The sequence below is a fragment of the Microcebus murinus genome, chromosome X (genome assembly GCF_040939455.1).
Source record: "Microcebus murinus isolate Inina chromosome X, M.murinus_Inina_mat1.0, whole genome shotgun sequence".
Classification (NCBI taxonomy): Eukaryota; Metazoa; Chordata; class Mammalia; order Primates; family Cheirogaleidae; genus Microcebus; species Microcebus murinus.
The window spans coordinates 126,240,233-126,266,704 of NC_134136.1; the positions used below are offsets into that span (position 1 = coordinate 126,240,233).

Genomic DNA, 26,472 nt, shown 5'->3' on the forward strand with positions numbered 1-26,472 from the left:
AATGACAGATTCCTGCTGCATTTTATTATGATTTGGTTTATAAAATTTAGCCTTGCACACAGCTGTTCAGGAGCACAGCCAATGACTAAAGGCCGATCTGCCTTGAATGGCAAATGCTGCTGAGTAAACCATGTTAAAGGCTATTTTAGGGCCACCAAGAATGTGTTTGCATTTTGAAGAGTGCGAAGAGAGATAATATTTGTTTGGTAGCCACACCATGCCAGGCACTGTGCTAACTTTACATTTCTAAGCTCATATAATCCTTGTAACAAATTTATGTGATAGGCTTCACTCTCCCTATTTTATAGGTAAGAAAATAGGATCAGAAGGAAAAATGACTTGCCCAACGTGACCACCAATTAGAGACAAGGTCAAGGTCAGGAGTTCAAAACCAGCCTGAGCGAGACCCCGTCTCTACTATAAATAGAAAGAAATTAATTGGCCAACTGATATATATATAAAAAAAAATTAGCCGGGCATGGTGGCGCATGCCTGTAGTCCCAGCTACCCGGGAGGCTGAGGCAGAAGGATCACTGGAGCCCAGGAGTTTGAGGTTGCTGTGAGCTAGGCTGACGCCACGGCACTCACTCTAGCCCGGGCAACAAAGTGAGACTCTGTCTCAAAAAAAAAAAAAAAAAAAAAATTAGAGACAAGGTTTAGACTGTGAGAATTCAAGGCCTGTCTCCAGCCCTCTCACCACCCCACCCTGCTAAGTTCTGCTATTGGAATTTGGTGTCCAGAACTTTCTTTGTATGGTCAGATCATCCATTCACCTGCTAAGTCCTTAATGTGCAAGGAGTGTCTGGCAGTCCAGATACACAGCAGTGTACCCTGACACTTGAGGGCATGTTAAGGGATTTACAACCAAAAGGTTGGGCCTGGTAGAACCAGCAGTTAAGCTATGCTAATGTCCATAGTAAAAGTTGTAATAGAAGCTTTCTTCTTTGAGGTCTCTGCTATCTGCCAGTACCCTGACATATGTGGTTTGGAAAGCCTTGGGGCAAGTACAACAATCCCTACAGGCAAATTGAAACTGCCACCACTGAGACTTAATAGCAGTCTAAGTAAGTATGCAGAGCTGAAATGACCTTCTCTTGTGCCCTAGAATAACCTCTGGCTTGATTTGGGTAAGGGTGGCTGATGGCTGAGGTATCCACGCATCTACCAGGGTACATGCCTGAGGTTCTTGAGCCTCTGCTACCTGGTCTGCACTCTGGAGCCCTGAGTTCCAGGCTCTGCTCTGCCACTGACTAACTGTGTGACTTTAGTAAGTCACCTGGCCCTTCTGTGCCTCAGTTTACCCATGTGTAAAACAGGAATCCTAAGCAAAGCCCCACCTACCTCCTGGGGTTGTTGTTAGAATCAAAGGGAAGTGGATGAGAAAGTACGTTGTCCACTGACAGGGGCTGGAATCTTACAAAGGCCTGTAGTTGGTAACATCAAGACTTAGGCCTGAGAACTAGAAAAGTTCAACATCCTGAGAGTCTGTATAGTTCACTTCAGCCTACTGTTAGAGTGCTTATGTCATTTTCATGAACATCATAAATCCCCCCATATCCCTGAAAAGGCTTTGCTACTAGGGGCCATTTCCTGTATTTGCATGTGCATAAAAATGCAGAGCCAGCGTCTCAGACACATACCCCCTGCACTAGCAGACTCTGCCCAGTCTATGTGCAAGCACATCTCTTGCTGCTTCTGGCCATGTTGTTCCCAGAGAGGGCTCTTTGGGGGGGGGGGGTCTCCCTCGTGGTTGAGTAGATAGGGAAATATATGATGAACTCACCTTTTTGCAGTTCCAGATGTAGAACTACTGGGCTGGAGGTGCTAGGAAGTGGAGGGATGGGTGCAGCAGAACAGGCTTGTGGAAGACAAGGCCTTCAGAAAAGTTTCTTGCCCAAGGTCAATGCAGTCCATGCTAGATGGCTCATTCCCAGCCAGGAAGGGGATATAATGTCCTCTCCAATTCGAATGGCAATAACCTGCCAATAGGATACTAAGGCTTTGCCAAGTCCTTCTCCATGTAGTAATTTTAGATCAGAAAGGACACTTGGCCTTGAGAAGGTAAGGAAAACAAACCTCTGTTCTTCACGTGTATTCATTCTTTTTCCCTTGGCCCTCAGCCTCTGCTAGGTGTTAGCGCTCACTAATAGCATGGAGGCAGCCTCTGGATGTCTTCATTTGGTCTGAAGATGGGAAAAGCATTGCCTACATCTGCCCCTGGTCCTGGCAGAGCCTGTGGTACAGTGTGCTGCAGACAGGCAGCAGGAGCAGAAAGGTGCTTCTCTAAAGAAGCCATAGAAGTTTCTCTTTGTTGACCTGGATGTCAGCTTGGAGTCTCAGCTCTCCCTGATGCCGTTCCATTATAGCTCCAATGATGGAAGTTTCCAAGGGGACCTCGGTTGTGGGAAACAGTATGGTGGTTCCTCGGAAAATTAAACATAGAATGACCCTATGACCCAGCAATTCCACTCCTTGGCATATACACAAAAGAATCAAAAACAGTGTTCAACAAAAAAAAAGTATACACAAATGTTGATACCAGCATTATTCACAGCAGCCAAAAGATAGAAACAACCCTAATGTCCATCGAAGGATGAATGGATAGACACAATGTGACACATCCATACAATGGAATACTATTTGACAATGGAACACAACAATGGATGAACCTAGAAAATATTACTCTGGGGAAAGAAGCCACATGCAAAAGGTCACATATTATACAATCCTATTTACATGAAATATCCAGAACAGGCAAATCCACAGAGACATAAGGTGGTTGCCAAGGGCCGAGGGAGGAAGGAGTGGGGAGTGACTGCTTAATGACTAAGGGCTTTCCATTTGGGGCAATAAAAAAGTTCTGAAACTAGATAGAAGTGATGGTTGCACAACATTGTGAGTGTCCTACATACCACTGAATTGTACATTTAAAAACTTTAATTTCATGCTATGTCAATTTTACCTTAATTAAAAAAGAGAAGACCGAGGCCATGGGGAGGGTCTCTGGACTGACCTGATGCTCCTTATTCTATGTCCTCTCTTAGCCTCAGCTTCTAGGGCATCAGAGCTCGCCAGCCCAGCTCTAAGTCTACTAACTGGGTTAGTACCTCTGCAGGCCAAAAGTTGGCACTCAGTGGCTAAAATGGGCTTATGTGGCAAGCATGTGACTCCTCTGACCAAATGGGAAGGTATTTTCTGGACAGAAATTGTTTTTAAAGCCACTGTGGCCAGTGCTGGGAGCATCTGTCTTTTGGTGTGTCCTAACAGGAAGAGGCCATAGACAGCACACCCCTCTAGAATGCACTGGACTAATAAGGCATCTCTGGAGTCTTTTCCCACCTACACAGCAGTTGGATTTCTCAAGCAGGGAAATTTCTACATGATCTAAACCCTGTTGCCATTATATTCTCTCATAAAGAGGCCCCCAGATTGTATAAGCTTCAGTCCCCAAAGCAGAGATCTCTACCTTGGTACAGGAAAAAGGCTTTAATCAACCAGCAACTATTCTTCTTTCTTTTTCTTTCTTCTTTCAAGCTTTATTGAGGTATGATTGACAAATAAAATTGTATGGGTACAATGTTGACAGTTTCATATGCATATATATTGTGAAACAATTACCACAATCAAATTGGTCACATATCTGTCATCTCACCTAGTTACTTTTTTTTGTCCGAACTCATAGAACTCACTTTTTTTGAACTCAGAAACAGAGAGTAGGAGGGTGGTTGCCAAGGGTGCCAAGGGGAAATGGGAGATGCTGGTCAAAGGGCATAAGCTTTCAGCTGTAGGATGAGTGGTGCTGGGAAAATAATGTACAGCATGGTGACTAGAGTTAGTAATACTGTACTGTATGTTTGAAATTTGCCAAGACAGTAGATCTTAAATGTTCCCACAGCAACTGTTTTCTATTTGCCCCATATAAACTACTCTAGGTGGTACCCTGGCAATGGAGTGGGCAGTCACCTTGGTCCCTGACGTTGCCACTGCAATTCTAATAGGGTCACTTATTTATCATGCTGGGAAAGGAGAGGGGCTGCATGGGTCCAGCAGAGCTGTCTTCTGGCTGTGCCTTCCAGACAGTGTGCTCCCCAGAAAGCCCTGGGCCAAAGGCCTTTTCATCTCAGCACCCAGATTTCTAAACTTGCATGGTTATGATGAAGATGAAAGGAATTGATGTAGTAAAAGGCTTGAAGAGAAGCTCTGTAATTGGTTGCTCTTGTTCTTTCCACTGTTTTTTTTTTATTTTAGCATATTATGGGGGTACAGATTTTAAGGTTTGAATAAATGCCCTTTCTCCCCTCCCCCCACAAGTCTGAGTCTCCAGCATGACCATCCCCCAGATGGTGCACATCTCACTCATTATGTATGTATATACCCGCCCCCCTCCCCCCTCCCATGTGCCCAGTATCCTATTACTGTAGTACCTATGTGTCCACATAGGTGCTGCTCAGTTAATACCAGTTTGCTGGTGAGTATATGTGGTGCTTTTTTTTTCCATTATGGGAAACTTCACTTAATAGTATGGGGTCCAGCTCTAACCAGGAAAATATAACATGTGCTATATCACCGTTGTTTCTTGGAGCTGAATAGTACTGAACAGTATACATATACCACATTTTATTAATCCATTCTTGGATTGATGGGCATTTGGGCTGTTTCCACAGCCTTGCAATTATGAATTGTGCTGCTATAAACATTCGAGTGCAGGTGTCATTTTTGTAGAGTGTCATTGGATCTCTAGGGTAGATGCCCAGCAATGGGATTGCTGGGTCAAATGGTAGATTCACTTGTATCGCTTTAAGGTATCTCCATATTGCTTTCCACAGAGGTTGAACTAGTTTACAGTCCCACCAGCAGTGTAGGAGTGTTCCTGTCTCTCCACATCCATGCCAGCATTTATTGTTTGGAGACTTTCTGATAAAGGCCATTCTCACTGGAGTTAAGTGATATCTCATTGTAGTTTTGATTTGCATTTCCTTGATGATTAGAGATGTTGAACATTTTTTCATATGTTTGTTGGCCATTCTTCTATCTTCTTTAGAAAAGTTTCTGTGCAAGTCCTTTACCCACTTTTTAATAGGATTATTTGTTTTTCTCTTGCTGATATTCGTGAGTTCTAAGTATATTCTAGTTATCAGCCCCTTATCGGATGTGTAGGATGCAAACATTTTCTCCCATTCTATAGGTTGTCTGTTTACTTTCATGACTATTTCTTTGGCTGTACAGAAGCTTTTTAGTTTCATCATGTCCCATTTATTTATTTTTGTTGCTGCTTTGATTGCCTTTGGGGACTTCTTCATAAATTCTTTGCCTAGGCTGATGTCTAGAAGAGTGTTTCCAACTTTTTTCTCTAGAATTCTAATAGTTTCATACCTTAGGATTAAGTCTGTTATCCAGCGTGAGTTGATTTTTGTGAGAGGTAAAAGGTGTGGGTCCTGCGTTAGACTGCTACAGGTGGCCATCCAGTTTTCCCAGCACCATATATTGAAAAGGGATTCTTTTCCCCAGCATATGTTTTTGCCTGCTTTGTCAAAGATTAGATGGCTATATGAGGATGGTTTTATATCAGGATTCTCGGATCTATTCCACCAGTCAATATTTCTATTTTTGTGCCAATACAATATTGTTTTAATAACTACAGGTTTGTAATATAGTTCGATATCTGGCATATTAATGCCTCTCATTTTGTTTTTGTTGCCTAGAATTGCTTTTGATATTCGAGGTCTTCTTTGGTTCCATACGAAGCGTAAAATTATTTTTTCTATATCTGTGAAGAATGCTGATGGGATTTTAATAGGTATTGCATTGAATCTGTAGATAGGTTTGGGTAGTATAGACATTTTGATGATGTTGAGTTTGCCGATCCATGAGCATGGTATAGATTTCCATCTGTTTACATCCTCTGCTATTTCCTTCCACAGTGTTTCATAGTTCTCCCTGTAGAGGTCTTTACCTCCTTGGTTAAGTATATTCCTAGGTACCTTAATTTCTTTGTTGCTATTGTGAAGGGAATTGAGTCTTTGATTTGGTTCTCCATTAGATTGTTGTTGGCGTATATGAATGCCTCTGATTTCTTTGTATTGATTTTGTATCCTTAGACTTTACTAAATTCATTGATCAGTTCCAGGAGTTTCTTGGTTGAATCTTTGGGGTTTTCTAGATATAATATCATATCATCAGCAAACAGTGAAAGTTTGAACTCTTCTGCCCCTATATGGATACCTTTAATTCAATTTTCCTGTCTGATTGCTGTAGCCAAGACTTCCAGCACTATGTTGAATAGAAGTGGAGATAGTGGGCAGCCTTGTCTGGTTCCAGTTCTAAGTAGGAATGCTTTCAATTTTTCCCCATTCAGTATGATGTTGGCTATGGGTCTGTCATATATGGCTTGTATCATTTTTAGGTATGTCTATTTTCTTAAGTGCTCGTATCATGAAAGGGTGTTGAATTTTGGCAAAGGTTTTTCTGCATCTATTGAAAGAATCATGTGGTCTTTGTTTTTGCTTCTGTTTATGTGGTGAATTGCATTTATAGATTTAAGTATGTTGAACCATCCCTGCATCCCTGGGATGAAGCCCACTTGGTCATGATGGATTATTTTTTTGATAAGCGTCTGGATTCGGTTAGCTAAGATTTTGTTGAAAATTTTTGCATCTATATTCATTAGGGATATTGGTCTGTAGTTTTCTTTTTTTGTTGCATCCTTTCCTGGTTTTGGTATCAGAGTAATATTCGCTTCATAAAAGGTGTCAGGAGGTTTCCGTTCTTCTCGATGTTGTGGAATAGTTTCTGCAAGATAGGTACTAGTTCTTCTTTGTAAGTGTGGTAGAATTTGGGTGTGAAACCATCTGGACCAGGACTTTTCTTTTTAGGGAGATTTTTAATTGCTGTTTCTATTTCAGCTGTTGAGATTGGTCTGTTCAGGAAATCTATTTCTTCCTGGTTGAGCCTAGGGAGGCTGTGTGTTTCTAGAAAATTGTCCATTTCCTCCACATTTTCCAGTTTGTGTGCATAAAAATGTTTATAGTATTCATAAATTATATCTTGTGTCTCTATGGGATCAGTTGTGATATCTCCTTTTTTGTTCCTGATGGAGCTTATTAGAGATTTCTCTTTTATACTTTTCATTAGCTTTGCCAATGGCGTGTCAATTTTGTTTATTTTTTTCAAAGAATCAACTTTTTGTTTTATTAATCTCCTTTATAGCTTCCCTGTTTTCAATTTTGTTTAGTTCTGATTTGATCTTGTTGATTTCACTTCTTCTGCTGGGTTTGGGGTTGGTCTGTTCTTCTTTTTCCAGCTCTTTGAGTCGTTTCGTTAGATTGTCTATTTGTGATCTTTTTGACTTTTGGTTATAGGCATTTATGGAGATAAACTTTCCACTCAGAACTGCTTTAGCTGTGTCCCAGAGGATCTGATAACTTGTCTCTCCATTATCATTTTCTTCATAGAATTTTTTTATTTCCATCTTGATTTCTTCATTTATGAAGTAATCATTTAGTAGGAGGTTGTTTAATTTCCACGTTTTTGTGTAGAAATGTGAGTTTCTGTTAGGGTTGATTTCTACTTTTATTCCACTGTGATCTGAGAAGGTACATTGTATGATTTCTATTTTTTTAATTTCTTGAGATTTACTTTTTGCCCCAGGATATGGTGAATCTTAGAGAATGTCCTGTGACTTGATGAGAAGAACGTATATTCAGTGGCTTTTGGGTAGAATGTTCTGTAAATGTCAGTCAGACCCAATTGTTCTAGAGTTTGGTTTACGTTCATTATTTCTTTATTAATTTTCTGTTTGGAGGATCTGTCCTGTGCCATGAGTGGGGTGTTGAAATCTCCGGTGATTATAGAGTTGCTATTAATCCATTTGCTTAGCTCGAGTAAGGTTTGCTTTCTGAATCTGGGTACCCCTAAGTTGGGTGCATATATATTTAAAATTGTTGTCTCTTGTTGTTGGACTGTGCCCTTCACCATTATATAATGACCCTCTTTGTCTTTTACTACTTTTGTTGGTTTAAAAACTAAATCGTCTGAAATTAGAACTGCCACACCAGCCTTCTTTTGGCTTCTATTTGCTTGGAATATTGATCTCCACCCTTTTATTTTTAGTCTATTTGCATCCTTGCAGATTAAATGTGTTTCCTGAAGACAGCATATACTTGGCCTGTATTTTCTTATCCATTCAGCCAGCCTGTGTCTCCTGAGTGGAGAGTTTAACCCATTCACATTTGAGAGAACTGATAGGTAAGGTAGATTACTGTTCATTCTGTTGGGTTGGATGTTGTTGCTTTGATTTCTCTCTTGAGCCATTGTATTATCTGGCCTTTAATCTTTGGGTTTTGGTTGTTTTTATATTCGTGAGTTTTTATTATGTTGTTCCGTGCGTAACACTGTTTTGAGTACTTCTTGTAGGGCTGGTCTTGTCTTGGTGAATTCTCTGAGCCTTTGGTTGTCTGAGAATGTTTTTATTTCTCCTTCATATACGAAGCTTAGTTTTGCAGGGAATAAGATTCTAGGCTGGGCATTGTTTTGTTTCAAAAGAGTGAGAATGGGGCTCCAGTCTCTCCTTGCTTATAAAGTCTCATTAGAGAAGTCTGTTGTTATTCCAATTGGCTTTCCCTTGTATGTTACTTGCTTCTTTAGTCTTACAGCTCTTAGAAGAGCCTCTTTCGTTGATATTTTCGTCAGTCTGATGACTGCATATCGTGACGTCTTCCTGTTTGCATTGAATCTCCCAGGGGTCCTCTGAGCTTCTTGAACTTGTATATCGAGATTTTGAGCAAGGCCTGGGAAATTTTCCTCTTTTATATCTTCAAATAGCTTGTCCAACCTTTGAGTGTTGTCTTCTTCCCCTTCTGGTAACCCTATGACCCTCACATTAAGTTTCTTCACATAATCCCACATCTCTTGTAGGCTTTGTTCTTTTCTATTGTTTCTCTGCTCTATCTCTGTGACTGTTTTATTTAGTTGGAGGGTGTTATCTTCCCTCTCTGAGATTCTTTCTTCTGTTTGATCTACCCTGTTCTTGAGACTTTCCACTGTATTTTGTAGTTCCCTAAATTGATACTTCATTTCCAGGTGTTCGGTTAAACTTTTCTTCATTGTGTCTATTTCTTTAGTGAACTTTTGTTCTAGGTCCTGGAGGCTTTTTGTGGTTTCTTTGTGTTGGTTATTGAGTTGTTCTTGCAGGTCAGTGAGTTTTCTTATTATCTACATACGAAATTCCGAGTGTCATTTTGGTTGCCTGATTTTGGTTGATGTCCGTTTCTAGGTGGCTGGTGCTCCTCTTTGCAGATGTGTTTTCCGTTTGATTCTTCATATTTTGGGACTTCCTTCGCTGATTTCTTCCTATGTCAATCAGTTGTTGTTTCTTTCATTTACATTGTTTGGATATTCACACGCCTTGTTTAGTTTCTGAGCCGGTAGGTGGTGTCTGTGGGTGAGATTCGACCACTCCCTGTATAATGAGTCAGTAGGTGTCGCGAAAAGGCTGTGTAGAATGTCCTCCCTGTCAGTAGATGGCACTTGCTTGGAGGAACAGGCTACCCTGTTGTTTTTGTGTCCTGTTATAAGCTCTTGTTCCTGTAGAGAGGCACTCTAGTGCCTCAGGTGATCAGTGGGGCCCTGAGACTTCCAGGTGTTTCCTTTTCTCCCCCTCAGTGAGGGCTGGTCTAGGAGAGAGTCTGGGCGGAGTTGGGTTGGGTAAGCCTGCCCTCTGGCAGGACCAATGTTGTTAGCAGGGTCAAAGTTCTGTTCTCTGCTTCTAGGAAAAGCTGTCAGGGAGGGGCTGGAATGGCCCCGCTCAGCCAAAAAGTCTGCGTGTATGGGTGGGGCTGTCTGAGAACCTCAGTCTGGAGCGGGCCTGGCTTCTTTCTGCCCTCCCCTACTCCGCAGCTACTCCTGGGCCTTTGCCAGCAGGCCAAGACCTCACACCATCAGGCCTCCCCAGACTGTGATGCCGGCAGGGAGGGTCCCTGCGCAGGAACGCCACCTTGGCTGGGCGTACGGCCTCCTTTTGGGAGGAGGGTTGCCCTCTAGGAGGCTGATCTGCCCCTGAAGACACACACACCTCAGTAGGCTTTTCACGTATATCCCCTCTGTGCCCCGGGCAATGCAAGACCTCGGTGTACCGGGTCTGTTCTGCAGGTCTGACCTCTGGGCCCCAGAGTTCAAACTATATCCCCACCAGGGAGAGGAGTGCCAGTCCCAATTCGCCCACAGGGAGCCCAAGCTGGGTCTATGTCCCTCACCCTCAGGATCTTCCCGGTTTTCCCAGGATCACTGTGCCAGCAGCACTTGGGAGGGCTGGCAGGTAGGGAGCTCACAGTCTGAGTTCCCCTTAGTCAGCTGTAGGGTCCCAAAAAGGAAGGTTCTGTTTCCTGTAGGTGCCTCCGGCTAGTGGCTATATTGTCTTTCTGGGCAGCCGTGGGTGTCGGCAGAGGGGAGAAGGAGGCAATATGGCGCCTGCCACGCAGCTCGGGTCTGTGCACACGGAGGTGCCCCAAGGGAGATGGGAGCCTGGTGCTGTGTCTGCTACAGGCTTACCGCTCGCTGGCGGCTGCCATCTCTGGACTGGTGTCCGCAGGTGTCTCCACCCACTGGGGAGCCCACCAGCAATCCCAGATGCAGGGAGGGGGAAACGGCAAATCCACCTACCCTTCCCACTGCTTCCATTGGCTCCAGTGGTCTCAGCTTCCAGTTCTCCTCCGCAACCTCATCCCCTGGAGTCTCCCGTGGTCTCTGGCACCCCTCCTTCCGACCCTCGTCCGCTGCATGCTCGTCTTCTTGCTTCTTTCTTCTAATTTCTGCTAGAATCTGTCTTTTCTGCAGAGACACTCTTTCTGGCGGTGTTTCTCGTCCGCCATCTTGATCCAACCCCAATCCTTTCCACTGCTTTTAGTGGAATCTGGTTCTCTGTTTCCCTCTCTCCTCCCCCCTCTCATACACACACGTGTGCACGCACACAGCCAACCATTTCCCATCTGAATTCCACGTTGGCCCATTTCCTCTAAGCCCCACTTCTGCTGGAAGGCAGGGCTCTTCAGAGTGTCAGACCCAAGTCCACTCCTTGGCTCCACCACTTATTAGCCAGCCACATGCCCTTAAGTAAGTGACTTCCCCTCTCTTCAATTTGGCATCCTTGTCTGTACAGTAGGTGTGGGGTGATCATAGTAGTAAGGACTTCGTTGAGTTACTGTCAAGTGAGTAAGGTAAAACATAAAGTGCATTTGGCATGGTGCCTGCCACTTAGCAAGTATTCCAAAATCATTAGCTGCTCTTGAGGTCTACCTAGAGATCAAGTCTCCCCTACCAAAAGAAAAAGAAAGAAGAAGGAAGGAGAGGAGGAAGGCAAGCAGGAAGGCTCTTTAATCTTTCCTCCTTGTAGTCTCTAGCCACTCACTACTCAAGTTCCAGATCCCTCCAGTCTGGGGAGAACTCCCTGATAAACCTGAACTCTAGGCATCTCTGCTCTCCATTTCTGAGATGGGGTTGATAATGGGAATACCTGTCTCATGGAGTTGTAAAGATAACTATGTGAATGCACACAAAGCACTTAGTGCCACAGTAGTCATCTGTGCTATGTGATTTTGCCGGGGAGTTGTTTGCCCTGGTCTGCCCTCGCACGTTGGCTGCTGCCACTTCTCCCCTTTCCTGTGTGATTTCAGGCTTGTCAGCCTAACTCAGGTGAAACATAGATTAAGCTTGTTAACCTGGGTCCCGCAGGGGCAAAGTCATGTAGACTGGGACAGTGCCCTCACCTTTCACCTTCAGGCCCTATTCTAGCCCCCAGACAGCACCTGCTTCATCTATAAGTCAGCCTCTCCAAGTCCATCCAGATGTTTCTCTTCTCCAAGTAATAATGGTACATGGGAATGTGTTTGGTGGAGACTGGGTCAGGGTTTCTTCCTGTGAAAAGAGGCCCACCAGCCTTAATACAAGCTAGTGGGTGCAGTCTGCCTCAAAGGGCCCAGCAGTTTCAACAGCCTAAGAGTGCAAGGCTAGCCTTCAGGATATGCTTGTTCAATGGTGATGGGATACTTCCATTCTTCTCAGGGGATGGTACAGTACAAATTCTGAGTTCATTAAACTCATCTATAGGCTTGAGTCATTCTTAGAACTATCAGTTATTTTAACTGGTGTGTGTATGCTACAGAAAAGGACAAAGCAGTTCTAGAAAATTGCCCACCCAGGTCTGCTCATCTCTGCATTTGTCAGGGCTCTTCAGACCATTCACAGCTGCTGCTCAGATAGCTCTGATAGGAGCTTGTTGAAGCCACAAACCCTCAGCTTGGGGTGGCTTGAGTGCTGACAACTGTGTGGCAGGACCCAGAGCAGTAGGAGGTGGGAGTTTAAAGGTCAGTGCTATCAGGACTAGGCTGTCTCTCTCTACTCCACCCCACCCCGAATCCTAGCAGATGTCTCATTTGTCAGAGAGCAACCAAGGCCCAGTGCAGTGAGGCACCCTGGAGACCCCAAGCCTGGTGAATGACATTAGTAGTGATCACTGCTCTCCCAGTGTGCCGTCATCCATGGGGGAGCCTCTCCATGATGCTGTGAGGCACACACAGTAGGCCAAGTACTCATTTTACAGAAGAAGAAATTGAGGCTCAGACAGGGGAGTGACTTGTCCACAGTCACGCAAGTGAAGGAGCTATGACTTCGTTAAATGCCAGTCTTTGGATGCCTATTCAAGGGCATTCCACCCCAGCCTGCTTCTGCTTGCATCGAGTGCTGAGTGCAGGCTTTGCTGGCTTAGGGCTAGTCGGGGCACCAATAGATCTTCTATTTGTAGTTCAAGATTCTTGCTCCAAACCACCCATTAGCAGAGATTGGTTCCTGAGACATAATGGACTCCTCTTCAAGCCAATCAGCATTCAGGGTTCCCTGCCATTCCCAACTACCCTGGGATTTTTCAGAGCCTCACATCTTGCAATTCTGGAAATGCTAAAAATCATGTACATTCTGCAGAAGAGTCAATTACAGTTTGTTAGGACATTCTGCTAAAAAGCAAACATGCAAATGACACATGCCCAAACATAGGCATTTATACTGTACACATGGATATTCACCTGAGCTCATGTGTATATCCAGGCACATTCACATTCTCACCCTCCCTGTCCCCCTCCCCCTGCAAACCCAGCCATGAGGCCTCATTGTCTTTATCTGTTCTGGGGCCAGGCCCATCATGCCCCCTATGTCTTCATTATTTCCTTCTGAGATAAGCCACTGGGGACCATCCTTGTCCTCAGAGGGCTTGAAATTTAATGTAGCTGGCCAGCATCAGGTGCTTGGAAGCTCACAGCAGGCAGTGTAATAACATTGAATAAAGCCGTTGATGGAGCGTGGATGTACTTGTGAGAGAGACACTAGGAGAACCAGCAACAAATGAGCCTGAGCTACACTGGTGAGGGACAGAGCAGACTAAAAAAGGCACAGGCAATTCTCACCTTGTTGACAATTTTGCCCAGGGCCTACATGCCCATTGCCCTCAGAGGAAAAATGAATCTCACTGAGTCTATCTTTCCTGGCTACCTTTGACCTCCTAGCTTCTTCTCCAAAAGGAACTGTGCATACGTTTTGCTGGCCTGTTATTGGTGTCCATGTTAAACCTCAGCTAGAGTGTCCAAAATTAAGCATTTCTCATAGCCTGCCATACATAGATGTAATAGGCTCTTTACTCTCCTGATGCCAATTTTATGAGCCTGGATTATATTCTTATAGTCTATACCTTTTCTAAGAAATCTTTGCCCTTTTTGTCATTCTGGACTAAAAGTGGAGAAAGGGAAGTGTTGCCCTATGACATTGTTCAGACAGAATCAGAAATGATGTTGACTTCAGAGCTGAACCTGCCTCTGTCAGAAGGGTTGCCTTTGTTTTCTCATTATTTAGTAGGTGAGGAGGCATCACATGCTTTGAAATGCATTTTAATAAATGTTTATAAGGTCATGGGGATCACATTGGTGGCTTTGTCTGCTGGATTATGAAATGGGACTCCACAGGCATTTATGTATAGAGAGACAGTAATTCATTTCTAAAAGACACCAGGGCACTATCTCTTTCTCCCCTCCTACCCACCAAAGGCAGGACCTGTGAGGGCTCTGGCTGAGAGTTGGGACACCTGGGTCCACTGTCCTTATTCCTTAACTAACTGTGTGGCCGAAAGGAATTCCCATCGCATTCTGTTTTCTGTAAAAAGAGGTTGAGATATACTTTCTAGGAATCTTGCCAGCATCTACTGATTGTCACAGTAAGAGGACAAGAGCATGTGTAATGCATGACCTGAAGGAGGTAGGGGCTGGTTGGTGGCTGGGACTAATACCTTGCTGTCATGGGGGCCACAGAGACACATGCATGAACTAGGATGATTTATATAGAAAGGTCTGGAACTTGGTTGGGGAAGGCTGCTGCCCTCACTGGACGTTGAGAGGGGGAAGTCATTCCAGAGCAGTGATCTATCTGCTGTGATCTATCTTGCAGTGATCTAACATGGTGGCCATATGATTCAGTCAAAAACACCCAGCCTGGGCAGGCAGAAATGAGGCAACAGCAGCCACTGGCACAGATGACCCAGTGAAGGCACCAATGGGGCACTGGGATGGGGGAAAGCCCAGCCAGCTTCCCACACTTGAGATGAGTAGCAAATCATGAGACTGTGAAAGAGGAGACACTGAAGCTAACCTTTATCTAGGGGCAAAATTAATTGTATAATAGATTTCCACGCCTCACCGATGCCTGGTGAAAGCAGATGCTATTATAGCGAGACTGAGCACTTCCATGTAAACACAGCCGCCTTTCCTTGGCTTTGTTTAGGGTTGGCTGGTGTTCTTGCTGTTCAGCCAGGGCGCTTCAGGCTAACTGTTGAAAGCTCCTACCATAAAATCCAAAACATGGAGCTGCATGGCCTATAACAAAGTTAAGTCTCATTTAAGTCCACTGAAAAAGGAAACTCAGAAGAGGCTGGTGGCCTAGCACTCTGCTGAAACAGCAGCTTTGGTCGGCACCCCCACCCCACCCCTGGGGGCAGCAAAGTGAGCCTGCCCGCTCATTAGACATCATCCCTAAATGTTCAGTGAGGTGAGCACCAGCAGCTGTCCAGCTGCAGACTTGGCATAGTAAAGGTAGCATTCGCTCCAGAAAGTTGGATCCACCAGCAATGGGAGTGTCCTGGGGTCTACCTTTTTATTAAGGTGCCAGTTGGTTTCTAGAGTTGGAGTTGAGTGAGGACCTTTTCTGGGATGCAGTTTCTGGGTGCTAGAGAAGCTGTGTGCACACAGGTTCTCATTTAGGAGAGGTGCAGCCTCCTTTTCTTTGCTGGTGGCCCTGCCTTCCCTGCCCCCTGCAACTTAGTCCCCACAGGTTGATGTCAGACCAACAACTAAGTGAAAGCTCCAGGACCCACGGAATCTGCCAGCAGATTTCAGAGGCTCATCACAGCCTCCGGCCTCCTGTTCTTACCCCACTCCACCCACCCTTGGCCTGCCTGGTTGTGCTCTGACCTCACTATCACTAACTCTTTCTTTCAGCTCATGTACAGCACACTGGGCCCAACCACTGCAAGCTCAGACTCCCTGCAAGGGATCCTTGTGTAAAACCCACACTCAGTCATCCCTAATTGATCTACTTCATACATTTCTATTTTGAATATATTGGATCCCTTTGAATTCTTTGGGGGAATGTGGAAAAGACCAAATTTCAGTTTGGGACCCAGTGGCTTGCTTATTGGGCTGTTCCATCATTGACTGCATGAATGGCTACACTTCCTGTGTCCATTAATTCATTCAGCTGGTATTTACTGAGCACTTGCTGTGGGCCAGACACAGCTCAGGGACACTATGGGTGCAGTGCCCAGCCAGGCTCCTCATGGAAAAGTGGGCACAGATGACAGGATAGATGTCTTCTTGTGCCATGTTCTATCCTCCCCAACCCATTCCTGCCTGACGCACAGTATTTAAGCCTCAGATGAATTTGGTGGCATAACTGCCCTGCAAAGAGCCCTTGTTCAAGTCATGGGTATCTCAAAAGAAAACTCAAAGAAGTATGCAAGTCCTGTCACTCAAGGTGGTCAGCCCCTTCTGTGAGGATAATACAGTGTCTGCCATCAGCATGCATGAAAGCAGAGGATTTGGAGGCAGCTGTGTAGTCGTGGAGGGCGCTGCATCTGGCCTGGGCCATGTTGCCCTCTGGCTGAATAGCTCTAGGCAAGCCCTGCCTCCTCCCTGGTCAGAGGGTCCCTGTGTTTAATAGGAAAAAATTGGATTCCCAAGGCTTCCAGATGTGCCCTTTGTAATTCCAGGTACCAGTTAGTGAGGATCTAGTAGGTGACACACAGTCTGCCCCATTTCACTTAATAGAGCAGCATCATGAGACAAAAACTATAATTACACTCATTTTACAAATGAAGAAACTGGGGCTCGGAGAGGTTAAATGGTAAGGCCAGGACCTAGCTGTGTCTGCCTTGGGCCCAGGGCTCTGGCTGGGTGGTTTTCAGTCTGGCTGTCCATTCAGAATCAGCCAGGGAGCTGTGTAAACACTCCCAGTGCCTGGGCCTCACCCTGGGTGAGGCGAAAGCAATCGGTTTGTGGTGGGAGGGCCTGGGAACATGGATATTTCTAAGTGATTCTGATGGGCAGCGAGGCCTGAGGCGTGCAGCCCTGGGGACCTACTTTGATGTTCACTTGGCCATGAGAGTCATGACCCCTGTTGTGCTAGCAAGTGGCCCCATGCATGCCTTGAGCCCCCAGTGAGCTACAAGCTCATCAAACCAGAAGAGCCAAACATGAGGTGACAGCAGAGGATCAGCACTATGTATCCTAGTGAGACTTCCAAAGCTAAGCGCTTTAGAAGAATGATATCCGTTTGCCTGCTGGTATTCAGGTGACTTCTGGGTCCCTCTCTCCCTTTCCTTATTTTGATCATTCCCACACATACTATTTCACCCCATTCCCTTTTCCCCTTTACCTGCTGACATACAGGCCATGATCATTAATGTGACAGCCACAGTTGACTGCATGAAGCTGTGAAAGAGTAGGAAATGCCACCTTACTAGGGACTTTGCTTTGTACCCAAAAGCTATGCTTTTATAAATGGTGGGCAGTTCGCCCAAGGTGCAGATCCCAGATTGGAGCCTTTTCCTGTTGTTTGATATCTCCCCAACCTGAGGATGCATCTGCAGAGAGGAATTTCTTATTTAGATAACTTTATACTTTTTTTTTTGGATTACAAGTCCTTCTTGTGAAAAATAAGCGATACAGACATGTAGAGAGTTAAAAGTGAATTGCCAGTCACCCCCAAGAGAGGAGGACTTCAAATGATTGGGTATAAGTACTTCCAAGTTATCTTCATGTGCACATAAGCAGTGTGTGTGTGTGTGTGTGTGTGTGTGTGTGTGTGTGTGTGTGTGTGTAAATAAATGGAACAATGACTACAACGACTGTTCTGAAACCTGTGCTTCCCTTAATATATCTTAAACAGCTGCCTAAAGGAACATGCCCAGATCTACTTCATTACTATAAGGGCTCTGCTGTGTTCTGTTTTATTACTGCAGCTTGATGTATTTAACCAAGACAGGGAAGCAGCGTAAAAGTTCAATGTCTATGTTATGATTTTCCTTTGTTAAAATTGGCCCATGTCTAGAGAGGTAGGAAAATATTTAGCTAGACCTAGTTTGCTCTCAAATGCCTGCCTTTGGCAGTACAGTTCATTTAGTGACTTCTGCATAGTTTTGTTGAACTCTCCTTGAAGTGGGCAAAGAGCACCCTTTGCATGACTTTCTACCCTGTTTGGTATACAGACAGCATAATGACGTATTTGAAATGCAACAAGACAGTTTAAATGAAACATAGCAACAGAGGAACAAGCACTATGGTTCCAAAAATAGGCTGTGTTTTATAGTTTTGACAGCTGCTTAAAAACCAGGGGTCCTCAAACTTTTTAAACAAGGGGCCAGTTCACTGTCCCTCAGACCCTTGGAGGGCAGTTTGGGGAGTGCGGCACACATTCCACACATGTGCACTGTGGGCCCTAGACGAGTGGGCTCCTAAGCGGGACAGGCAGCGGCAGCAAAAACACCCGGTTGGCCAGACAAATGTCCTCGGCAGGCTGTAGTTTGAGGACCCCTGGTTAAATCTTTAAACTGAGGTGTCTGTTTTATCTTGCAAGTTTCATGTTCATTAGTTTTAATGTGCCAAGCCTTTATAAAAATTCCTCTCTCTCTCTCTCTTTCTCTCTCTCTCGCTCTCTCTCTCTCTCTCTCTCTCTGTGTGTGTGTGTGTGTGTGTGTGTGTGTGTGTGTGTGTCTTTGTCTCTCCTCTTTCAGCCACAGGGAACCATCAAGAGGAGACAAGAAGGAGACAACTTCCAGTTTCTGGGCATGGCTGATGGGGGTTACCCTAATAAAATTAAGAGGCCCTGCCTTGAAGATGTCACTCTTGCTATGGGCCCAAGTGCCCATCCCAGTACCCCCTGTGCAGAGCTGCAGGTCCCTCCGTTAACAATGCATTCTAGCCCTGCAGATGTAGGAGTAAGTAGCCAGTCATTACTACTCGAGAATAATTCCATGAATGGCAGCATTATGGATTCACCATTTGTGGTGCCACCAACTGCAGAAATGGGGCTGAAAGGGCCCACCGTTCCTTACTGTGAGAAAATCAACAGCATGCCAGCTGTAGACCAAGAACTTCAAGATCTGCTGGAGGAGCTAACGAAAATTCAAGAACCTTCTCAGAATGAGCTGGATCTTGAGAAGATACTGGGAAGCAAGCCAGAAGAGCCACTGGTCTTAGATCATCCCCGGGCAACTCTAGGCACGACTCCCAAGCCTTCGGTTCAGATGCCGCACTTGGAGAGCCTTGCTTCTGGCAAGGAGTATGCCTCCAGTTGCAGCCAAGTCGCTGGCATATCACTTCAAATCCCACCCTTCTCCACAGGGATCAACTATTCCATTCCTTCCACTAGTAAGCAGATGGTCTCACCCAGTTCTACAACAGCACAGGCCAAGAACCAGGTCCAGGCCATGCTCCCTGCCACTTTGCCCCCACTTCCAGTGCCTAAATGGCATCATGCCCACCAGCTGAAGGCGTTGGCAGCCAGCAAGCAGGGATCTGCTACAAAGCAGCAAGGGGCAACTCCCAGTTGGTCTGGTCTGCCTCCTCCAGGCCTCTCTCCACCTTACCGCCCAGTGCCATCACCTCACCCACCACCGCCGCCACCTCCACCACCACCATTCAGCCCTCAGAGCCTCATGGTGTCCTGCATGTCATCCAGCAACTTGCCAGGCAGCACTGTCCAAGGCTCTCCCAATGCCTTACTCTCAAGCCTGGCGTCTAGCAGCAATGCTACCCTGGGGCCCGCCATGCCCTATCCCCCTGAGAAGCTCCCCAACCCCGCTCTCACACAGCAGCCGCAGTTCAGCCCGCAGAGCTCTATTCTTGCCAACCTCGTGTCCTCTACCATCAAAAACCCTCAAGGACACCTGATGTCTGCTCTACCCACCAGCAACCCTGGTCCATCGCCACCCTATCGCCCAGAGAAGCTCTCAAGCCCAGGCCTGCCACAGCAGTCCTTCACCCCACAGTGCTCGCTTATCCGGAGCCTCACACCCACCAGCAGCCTGCTCAGCCAGCAGCAGCAGCAACAACAGCAGCAGCAGCAGCAGCAAACAAACGCAATCTTCAAGCCCGTGACCTCCAACTCATCCAAAAACCTTAGCATGATCATGCAGCAGGGGATGGCTGGCTGTGGCCCAGGAGCCCTGGAACCATTTACTTTTGGCAACACCAAGCCCTTGTCCCATTTTGTTTCTGAGCCAGGCCCCCAGAAGATGCCCCCCATGCCTGCCACCTCTAGGCAGCCTTCCATTCTCCACTACCTGCAGCAGCCGACGCCCACACAGGCCTCCTCTACCACTGCCTCCTCTACCACCACTGCCACCCTGCAGCCACCACAGCAGCCTGACCATTCTTCATTCCTCCTGCAGCAGATGATGCAGCCCCAATGCTTTCAGCGACCATTGGCCTCAGATTCCATGCCTGCGCTGCCCAGACAGGTAAGACAATCGCATATCTGGTTGTGTTCCTTTGATTTGGAAATAACTGTGTTTTATGCTATTGACTCTTGGCTTTGGAAGGCAAATCCAGGCTGTAGTCCTCTCTGAGACTGGAATCGACTCCGGAAAGGTGTAAAGGTGTATCGAAGTCAGCTAATCTGTGTAAAAGCACAGTGTTAATGAGGCCAAGGTTATGGTTTCCGTGTCTGTTCAGGTCACCTACCTTCTTTGGGAGGAGAGCTGCAGCCACAGAGTGCTCCCAGGGTAAGGAGGCAGGGGAGATAAGTCAAATTATGCAGAACTATCTTCCTCTGCACTGGGCTGTGTACCAGGACTAGTGAAAGCTTCTTAGGATGCAAGGAAATAACACTAAAGCATTTAAATTTTGTCCCTGCTAGCACAAAGATGAACAGTAAGCCTTCTAGAAATGGATTAGGGGGTTGGGGGGGGGGTAGACTCACAACAAACTTTTGCTTGCAACTTCAGTGTGCCATTCATTGCTGTGTCGGGCACTGGGGCAGGTCTTGGAAGGAATAAGACAGGTACTCATAAGGTAGTTATTCTTACCATCTGCATTTTACAAATCAGGAAACTGAGGCTCAGAGAGTAGAGCTGGCTATCCGAGAGTCGCACAGTTAGCAAGGGACAGAGCAAGAACTGGAAGTCAGGCAGTCTCACTCCAGAACCCCTGCTCTTTTACAAATTGCTTTTGACTTCTCCCCCTCCCTCATCACCTTTTCAGTCACTAAATGCAGCTGATTCTACCTGGGTGGTGTCTACACAGTTCCCACTCTTCATTGCTCTGCCCACACCTGCATTGGTTATCTGTTTCTGTGTAACAAATTCCCCCAAAGCATCAGCTGAAAACCACACACGTACGTTACCTCAGTTTCTGGGGCTCAGGAATCCTGGCACAGCTTTAGTCTCTCGTAAGGCCGCAGTCATCCCAAGGCTCAATGGGGAAGGATCTGCTTCCAAGCTCATTCATGTGGTCATTGGCAGGAAGCAGTTTATTGCAGGTTGTTGGACTGAGGCCTCAATTCCTCATGAGCTATTAGCCAGAGGCCTCCTTCAGTTCCTTTCCACATGGCCTCTTCACCTGAGCAAGCCAGAGGGAGCATGCAGCTAGGGGGTGCAGGGGGAGGGTGGGGACAGCAAGTCAGAAGTCTCAGTCTTTATACCTAGTCTGGGAAGTAACATCCCACCACTTTTGGGATGTTCATTAGATGTAAGCCAGAGAGATTACATGAAGGTGTGAACAGCAGGAGGCAGGGCTCTGTTGGGCCATGTCACATGTCTGCCTACACAGAACAGTTAGCCACCATCCCTCCTCTCCATTGCCCTCATCACTGCCCAGTTCAGGCTCTCTTCATTGTTTGTCTGAACTCATCCAGTTGATCCTTAACTGGTTTACTCCAATAAACCATCCATTGTTCTAAGAGTTGCCTTGCCCAAACAGTGGCATGATTATGTTTCACACTAGCTCAGAAGTCTCCAGGGGCCCACAAGCAGGCCCCACCAGCCTCCTTAGGTTCTGCGGCCATTGGGCCCTGCATTACACTTCATTTCCATAACCCTGAAAGGCTTACTGCTCTTGGACCACTCTGTGCAGTCTTGGCCTTGCTTCCTGCCGATCCCTGTGCCTGGCCTTCCCTTCCCACCCTTCTTCTCTCGCCCCATCAGTGAATGACCTCTTATTTGAGAGCCCCACGTGAGGGCACCATGACAGCCCCAGGGAGATAGAGATCATGTCTTTTTTAGCCAGGCCTCCTAGAGCATAAGCAAGCAGAGTGCTTGACACTGGGTCATTTGATGGGGCTCCCATGGGTGTGGCCAGGGTTAGTGCTGTGGAGACAGACAAAGCAGGAGAACAGGGCGGGCCACCTGGGGGCTCAGGGCCCTTGTCGGCAGTTCAGGAGCACTTTGGTTTGATTTTATTATAGGCCTGTTGCCATCTGTTTGCATGGACTTCTGCAGCTAGCTCGGTGGAGCGCCCACATCAGCACTGGAACTCTTACACTAGCAGGCAAGATCCTCACCCTGGAGACGTGGCACCATCTAACATTGTGAGCTTTTTGTTTTGTTTTGTCTTCAATTGGGTACCTTTGTAGCCTCACTGTGTTGCCCCAGAGCCGATGAGATGGCTCAGATGAGAATTCTTCATGATGCAGGTCATGTAAGTCACACCCAACCAATTACCTAGATGGGCTTGCAGAAGGTTTTCAGGATAAAGGCCAAGCTCCCTGAGGCTAGGAGCACAACAGAGGACTCAAGTGCTCTCGGCCATGAGAAGCAAGAGGCAGGGCTCCCCAAATGGGATGCTATTGCCACCAAGATCTGCCTTCCCAGGCAGTGCTGGCCTGTGCCCGTGTCCAGGCATAGGACTCAGTGCTCCACCTGCCTTTTCTCATCTTAATCCTTGGAGGTAGGAGCTGTTACAATTCCTGTTAAAGTTGAGAAGAAAGGCACAGAGAAGTCAGCAGAGTTGCCCAAAGTCACACAGCAAGTCAGGGCCAGAGCAGAACATCAGCTAGAGCCCACACAAATACTGCCACGTGTGGGGCACTGCCTCTGGAGCCTTCCATTCCTACCTTAACCTCTTAACTGCTATGTCCTCTACAAAATGGGGTGATGATAGGTTGCCTGAGGATTAAGCGTGTTCGTTCGTACACCTAAAGCACTTTGAACAGGGCCTGGCACAAAGTAGGCACCAACAGAGAGCTTGCAGTCACTATAACTCTAACTCCTGACCCAGAGCCCCCACATCTGGCTCTTGGTCCTCTAAACCGGGAGCTGTGTCAGGATGGACATGAGCAGCGCTCTCTCTAGACCCCACACCTGCCACAGGCTGACAGGTGCTGTGTGGCCTACGAGCCTCATGGGCTCTTCCTGCCCTAGGCCCTGCCCCTCCTGGACAGCTCCCAGCCCGGTGGAAAAGGACAGAGGGCCATCTTTGCCGTGCAGGCTGTGGCTCTCCCCTTCGCTTCTTCTGGAACTCTCGCACTGTCCCTTCACCCCTCCCCCGACACTCTGTGCCCTACCTGGCATCCTTCTGGCCAAAACACACTGCACAGCCCTGCAAGCTGGACCCCTCAACAGCCCCCTCTTTCTTCTTTTGGCCTCTTCTCATTAACTCTAAGGTCTAAGGACTCAGCCCTAGTCACTCTTCTAGGGGAGAGAAACAAAGAAAGAAAGAGGTGAGTGTTTGAGGCAAGAACTGGTACTCCTGTAGAAGGACAGATGGCAGTCCTGATGGTGAGGAAGTGCATGCTTCTCAAGTGCAGCAGACCAAACAAACTTCTCAAGTGTTACTGATGACCAATTTGAACAGCAGAAACACTGATGACCTCTGGCATGGCATTTACTAGCTTGTTGCACTTCCTGTGGGTGATAGTGGTTACCGTGAAAAAACTAGACATTCATTTGAATTTGGATCTTGGCTTGTTAAAGGGTGGTTTCTAAATATGAGCTGAGACACAAACTCCTGAGCAAGCAGAAATACCCAATTCAGTTGTCTATAGAAGCTCATATTCTTACTTGCAGATGAATATTCCTCGATTTGGGGGATTTTACTTTACTAGTTGGGTGAATGATCCATTTTTAATGGACCATTCACATCCACTTAAGGTAAAAGGCAAATGCCATATGGCTTCAAGGCAGCAGTTCACTGTGGCCCTGGATGCAGACAGAACTGAGGCTGGAGTCCAGTTGCAGATGCTGACTGAGCTGGGTGCTGTGAGCAATGCTACTTAGCCCCTCTGAGCCTCAGTGAGACTGGGGAAAGAAACAGTCCCCATTGCATAGGATGTTAGGAATACAAAGGAGATGCTAACCTGAAAGTTCTTAGAGCAGTGCCTGACACAGATCACATGCTCAGCCAGGGCTAGGGCAGGTTTGTGGGTTTGGATCTGAAATCCCTGGGGCCAGATGAGGTTCCAAATTTAGAACATTTGGGACTTTAGGAAGATGATATAGTACAAATACCAAATATCACATAGCCCTCCAGTGGAATCTGGGGCAGCATTTTGTTATTTTTGAATAGAAATATGAATATTTAACCAAGTCCAAGTCAAATTTTTCCCCAAATAAAATTTGGCACCAAATTAACAAAAATTGGCTTTCAGAGCTTCTTAGACTTGAAATTACAGATAAGGGATATGGACCTGAAATTACTAAGGGAGGGATTTTTAACTCTTTTTGGAGTTGTGACACCAGCCCTGGTTTGTTAGAATTTAATGACCTCAAAACACCTCACCATATTCCCTACCCTACTCCCATGCTAGGTGATATATTTCAGTTTTTAACCAAAGTGAGGCAAAGTGAATTTTGTTTCCATAATTTGATGTCCCTTCTCCTCAAAGGCTACTGGAGATACCTTAGTGTGTTGCAAAAATCAGGGTTAGGATTTATTTCAATTTTACCATCACCCACTGGAGAACATAACTTACATTTACTTAAAGACAAAAACAAGTCTGTCAAGGATACAGGAATTGTGCTGTGGAAGGGTGGGGACCGCAAGAGGCGGCCTCGGCCACAGTGCCCTTGGTGCACGTGCATCTGAGCCCTGCTCAGATCCGCAGAGTTGGGAGTGCAGCTTCATGGGGAAGAGGGATGTGGACAGTGGACAGTTGGAATAAGAACAAAAAAATCTGGAATCTGATTCTTGAGGCAGCCTGTGCAGCACAGGGGGAGGGGGCAACTGCAGAGAAATAGACCAAGGAGGCACATGATGTTGTTTTGACAAAGTCGGAGAGGGTAGAGAAAGGGGAGTCAAGTCTGCCTTGGACAAGGCTGGATTAAGCTCCTGCTGGGCCTGATGTACTTCTTACCTTGACATAAGCTTTGAGTCTCCCTTAGCTTAGGTGACAGTGAATGCCCAGCAATTACAGAGACAGTGAACCAGGAGCTGGGCCTATCACGTGGCTCTGGGCAGCTCCATCTTAGGTGGGGCCTTGGGGAAGCCCCCTCACCATCCCCACCCATGAGCTTCTCTTCTCCCTGACAGACAGAGCTCTCCCAAGTGCAGCACTTCTGGCACCCAGGGCCTGAAGAAAGACAGCACAGGGCAGGGGACCAGCCCTATGGCAGGGCTCACAGCCAAGTTCAAAAGAGCCCCAGCTTTATATAACTTAGGTCCAAATCATAGGTCTGTCACTTTTTCACTAGACAAGCTATTTACTGTCTCCAGGCCTCAGTCTCCCCATCTGTGAAATGGAGATACTAGTATACCTATCTCATGGGGCTGCTGTGAGGGTTAAATGAGACACGGTAAAAGTGCTTGGCACAGGGCCTGGCACACAACTGTGTTCCATCCCTGTCAGCTGCCACTCTGGAGCTGCATGCTGGGGAAAGCTCCCGAGTGGAGTGTTCTCTGAGAGGGGGTGTTGGGGAGGACATTGTGGCTGAGGAGCAACCAAGGCAGCAGACACAGCTTGGTGTCCCTAGAAGGGAGCAAAGCATCTGAGCTTTGCTGTGCCAGGCTGTGGCTGTGGCTTTCTGAGTGCCCCTGACGAGTGGAGAGGGGAGAACGTTGATTCCTCCTCCCTCTAGGCACAGCCAACCGAGGTGCTGAGTAAGAAATGTGACCCCAGGATGATTTTAGGTGGGCAGAGAGGAGGACATGAGGAGCAACCCAGTTCTACCTGCAGCGGCTTAGACCTGCCCCCTGGCTGCTTGCAACGGGCTGAGGGCTGCTTGCCGTTTCCAGACCCAGGCAGAGGACTTGCTGCTGGTAGGCATGACAGTGAGTACGATGGAGAGTGTGTACGTGAGTGGCAAAGAGAGGGCGACACTTGCTGGCATGCCCAGCACCAGTGTCACCAGCAACACTGGTCCTGCTTGGTCACAGCCCTGGAAGCTTATCTGCCTTGGTTTTTGGAACCAAACTGGGCCACAGGCAGATGCACAGCACACAGAGCACCCATCCTAAAGCGTGCTTCCGTTTTCCCCTTTCTTTCCCTCTTCTCCACCACTCATCCCACCCCTAAAGCCTCCATAAAGAATCTTTTCAAAAACCCAAGATTCTTTTTTTTTCCTGAGAAACAGAGTCTCACTCTATTGCCCTGGCTAGAGTGCTGTAGCATCTGCCTAGCTCACAGCAACCTCAAACTCCTGGGCTCAAGCGATCCTCCTGCCTCAGCCTCCCGAGTAGCTGGAACTACAGGCGATCACCACCATGCCCAGCTAATTTTTTCTAGATATATTTTTACTTGGCCAATTAATTTCTTTCTATTTCTAGTAGAGATAGTGTCTCGCTCTTGCTCAGGCCGGTTTCGAACTCCTGACCTTGAGCGAGCCACCCGCCTCGGCCTCCCAGAGTGCTAGGATTACAGGCGTGAGCCACCGCTCCCGGCCCCAAAATTCTTTTTGGTTGGAACTGCCAAAGCCAGACTAGCCTGCTTAGTAGAGCATAACCTTTCATTACTGCT

At 46.7% G+C, this 26,472-nt stretch overlaps 1 protein-coding gene across 2 annotated transcripts in view; it reads left to right on the plus strand.

Annotated features, from left to right (window-relative positions):
* The window catches only part of LOC105865038 (mastermind-like domain-containing protein 1), a 114,764-nt gene extending 88,512 nt beyond the window's left edge, over positions 1-26,252 (plus strand). For both annotated transcript variants that reach the window (XM_020284876.2, XM_075999674.1), the window contains 2 exons: positions 18,317-20,044; positions 21,988-26,252. In XM_020284876.2, coding sequence (XP_020140465.2) covers positions 18,317-20,044; positions 21,988-22,155 — 1,896 coding nt within the window. In that variant the 3' untranslated portion in view covers positions 22,156-26,252. The remainder of the gene's footprint in view (positions 1-18,316; positions 20,045-21,987) is intronic.
* The last annotated feature ends 220 nt before the right edge of the window (positions 26,253-26,472 follow it).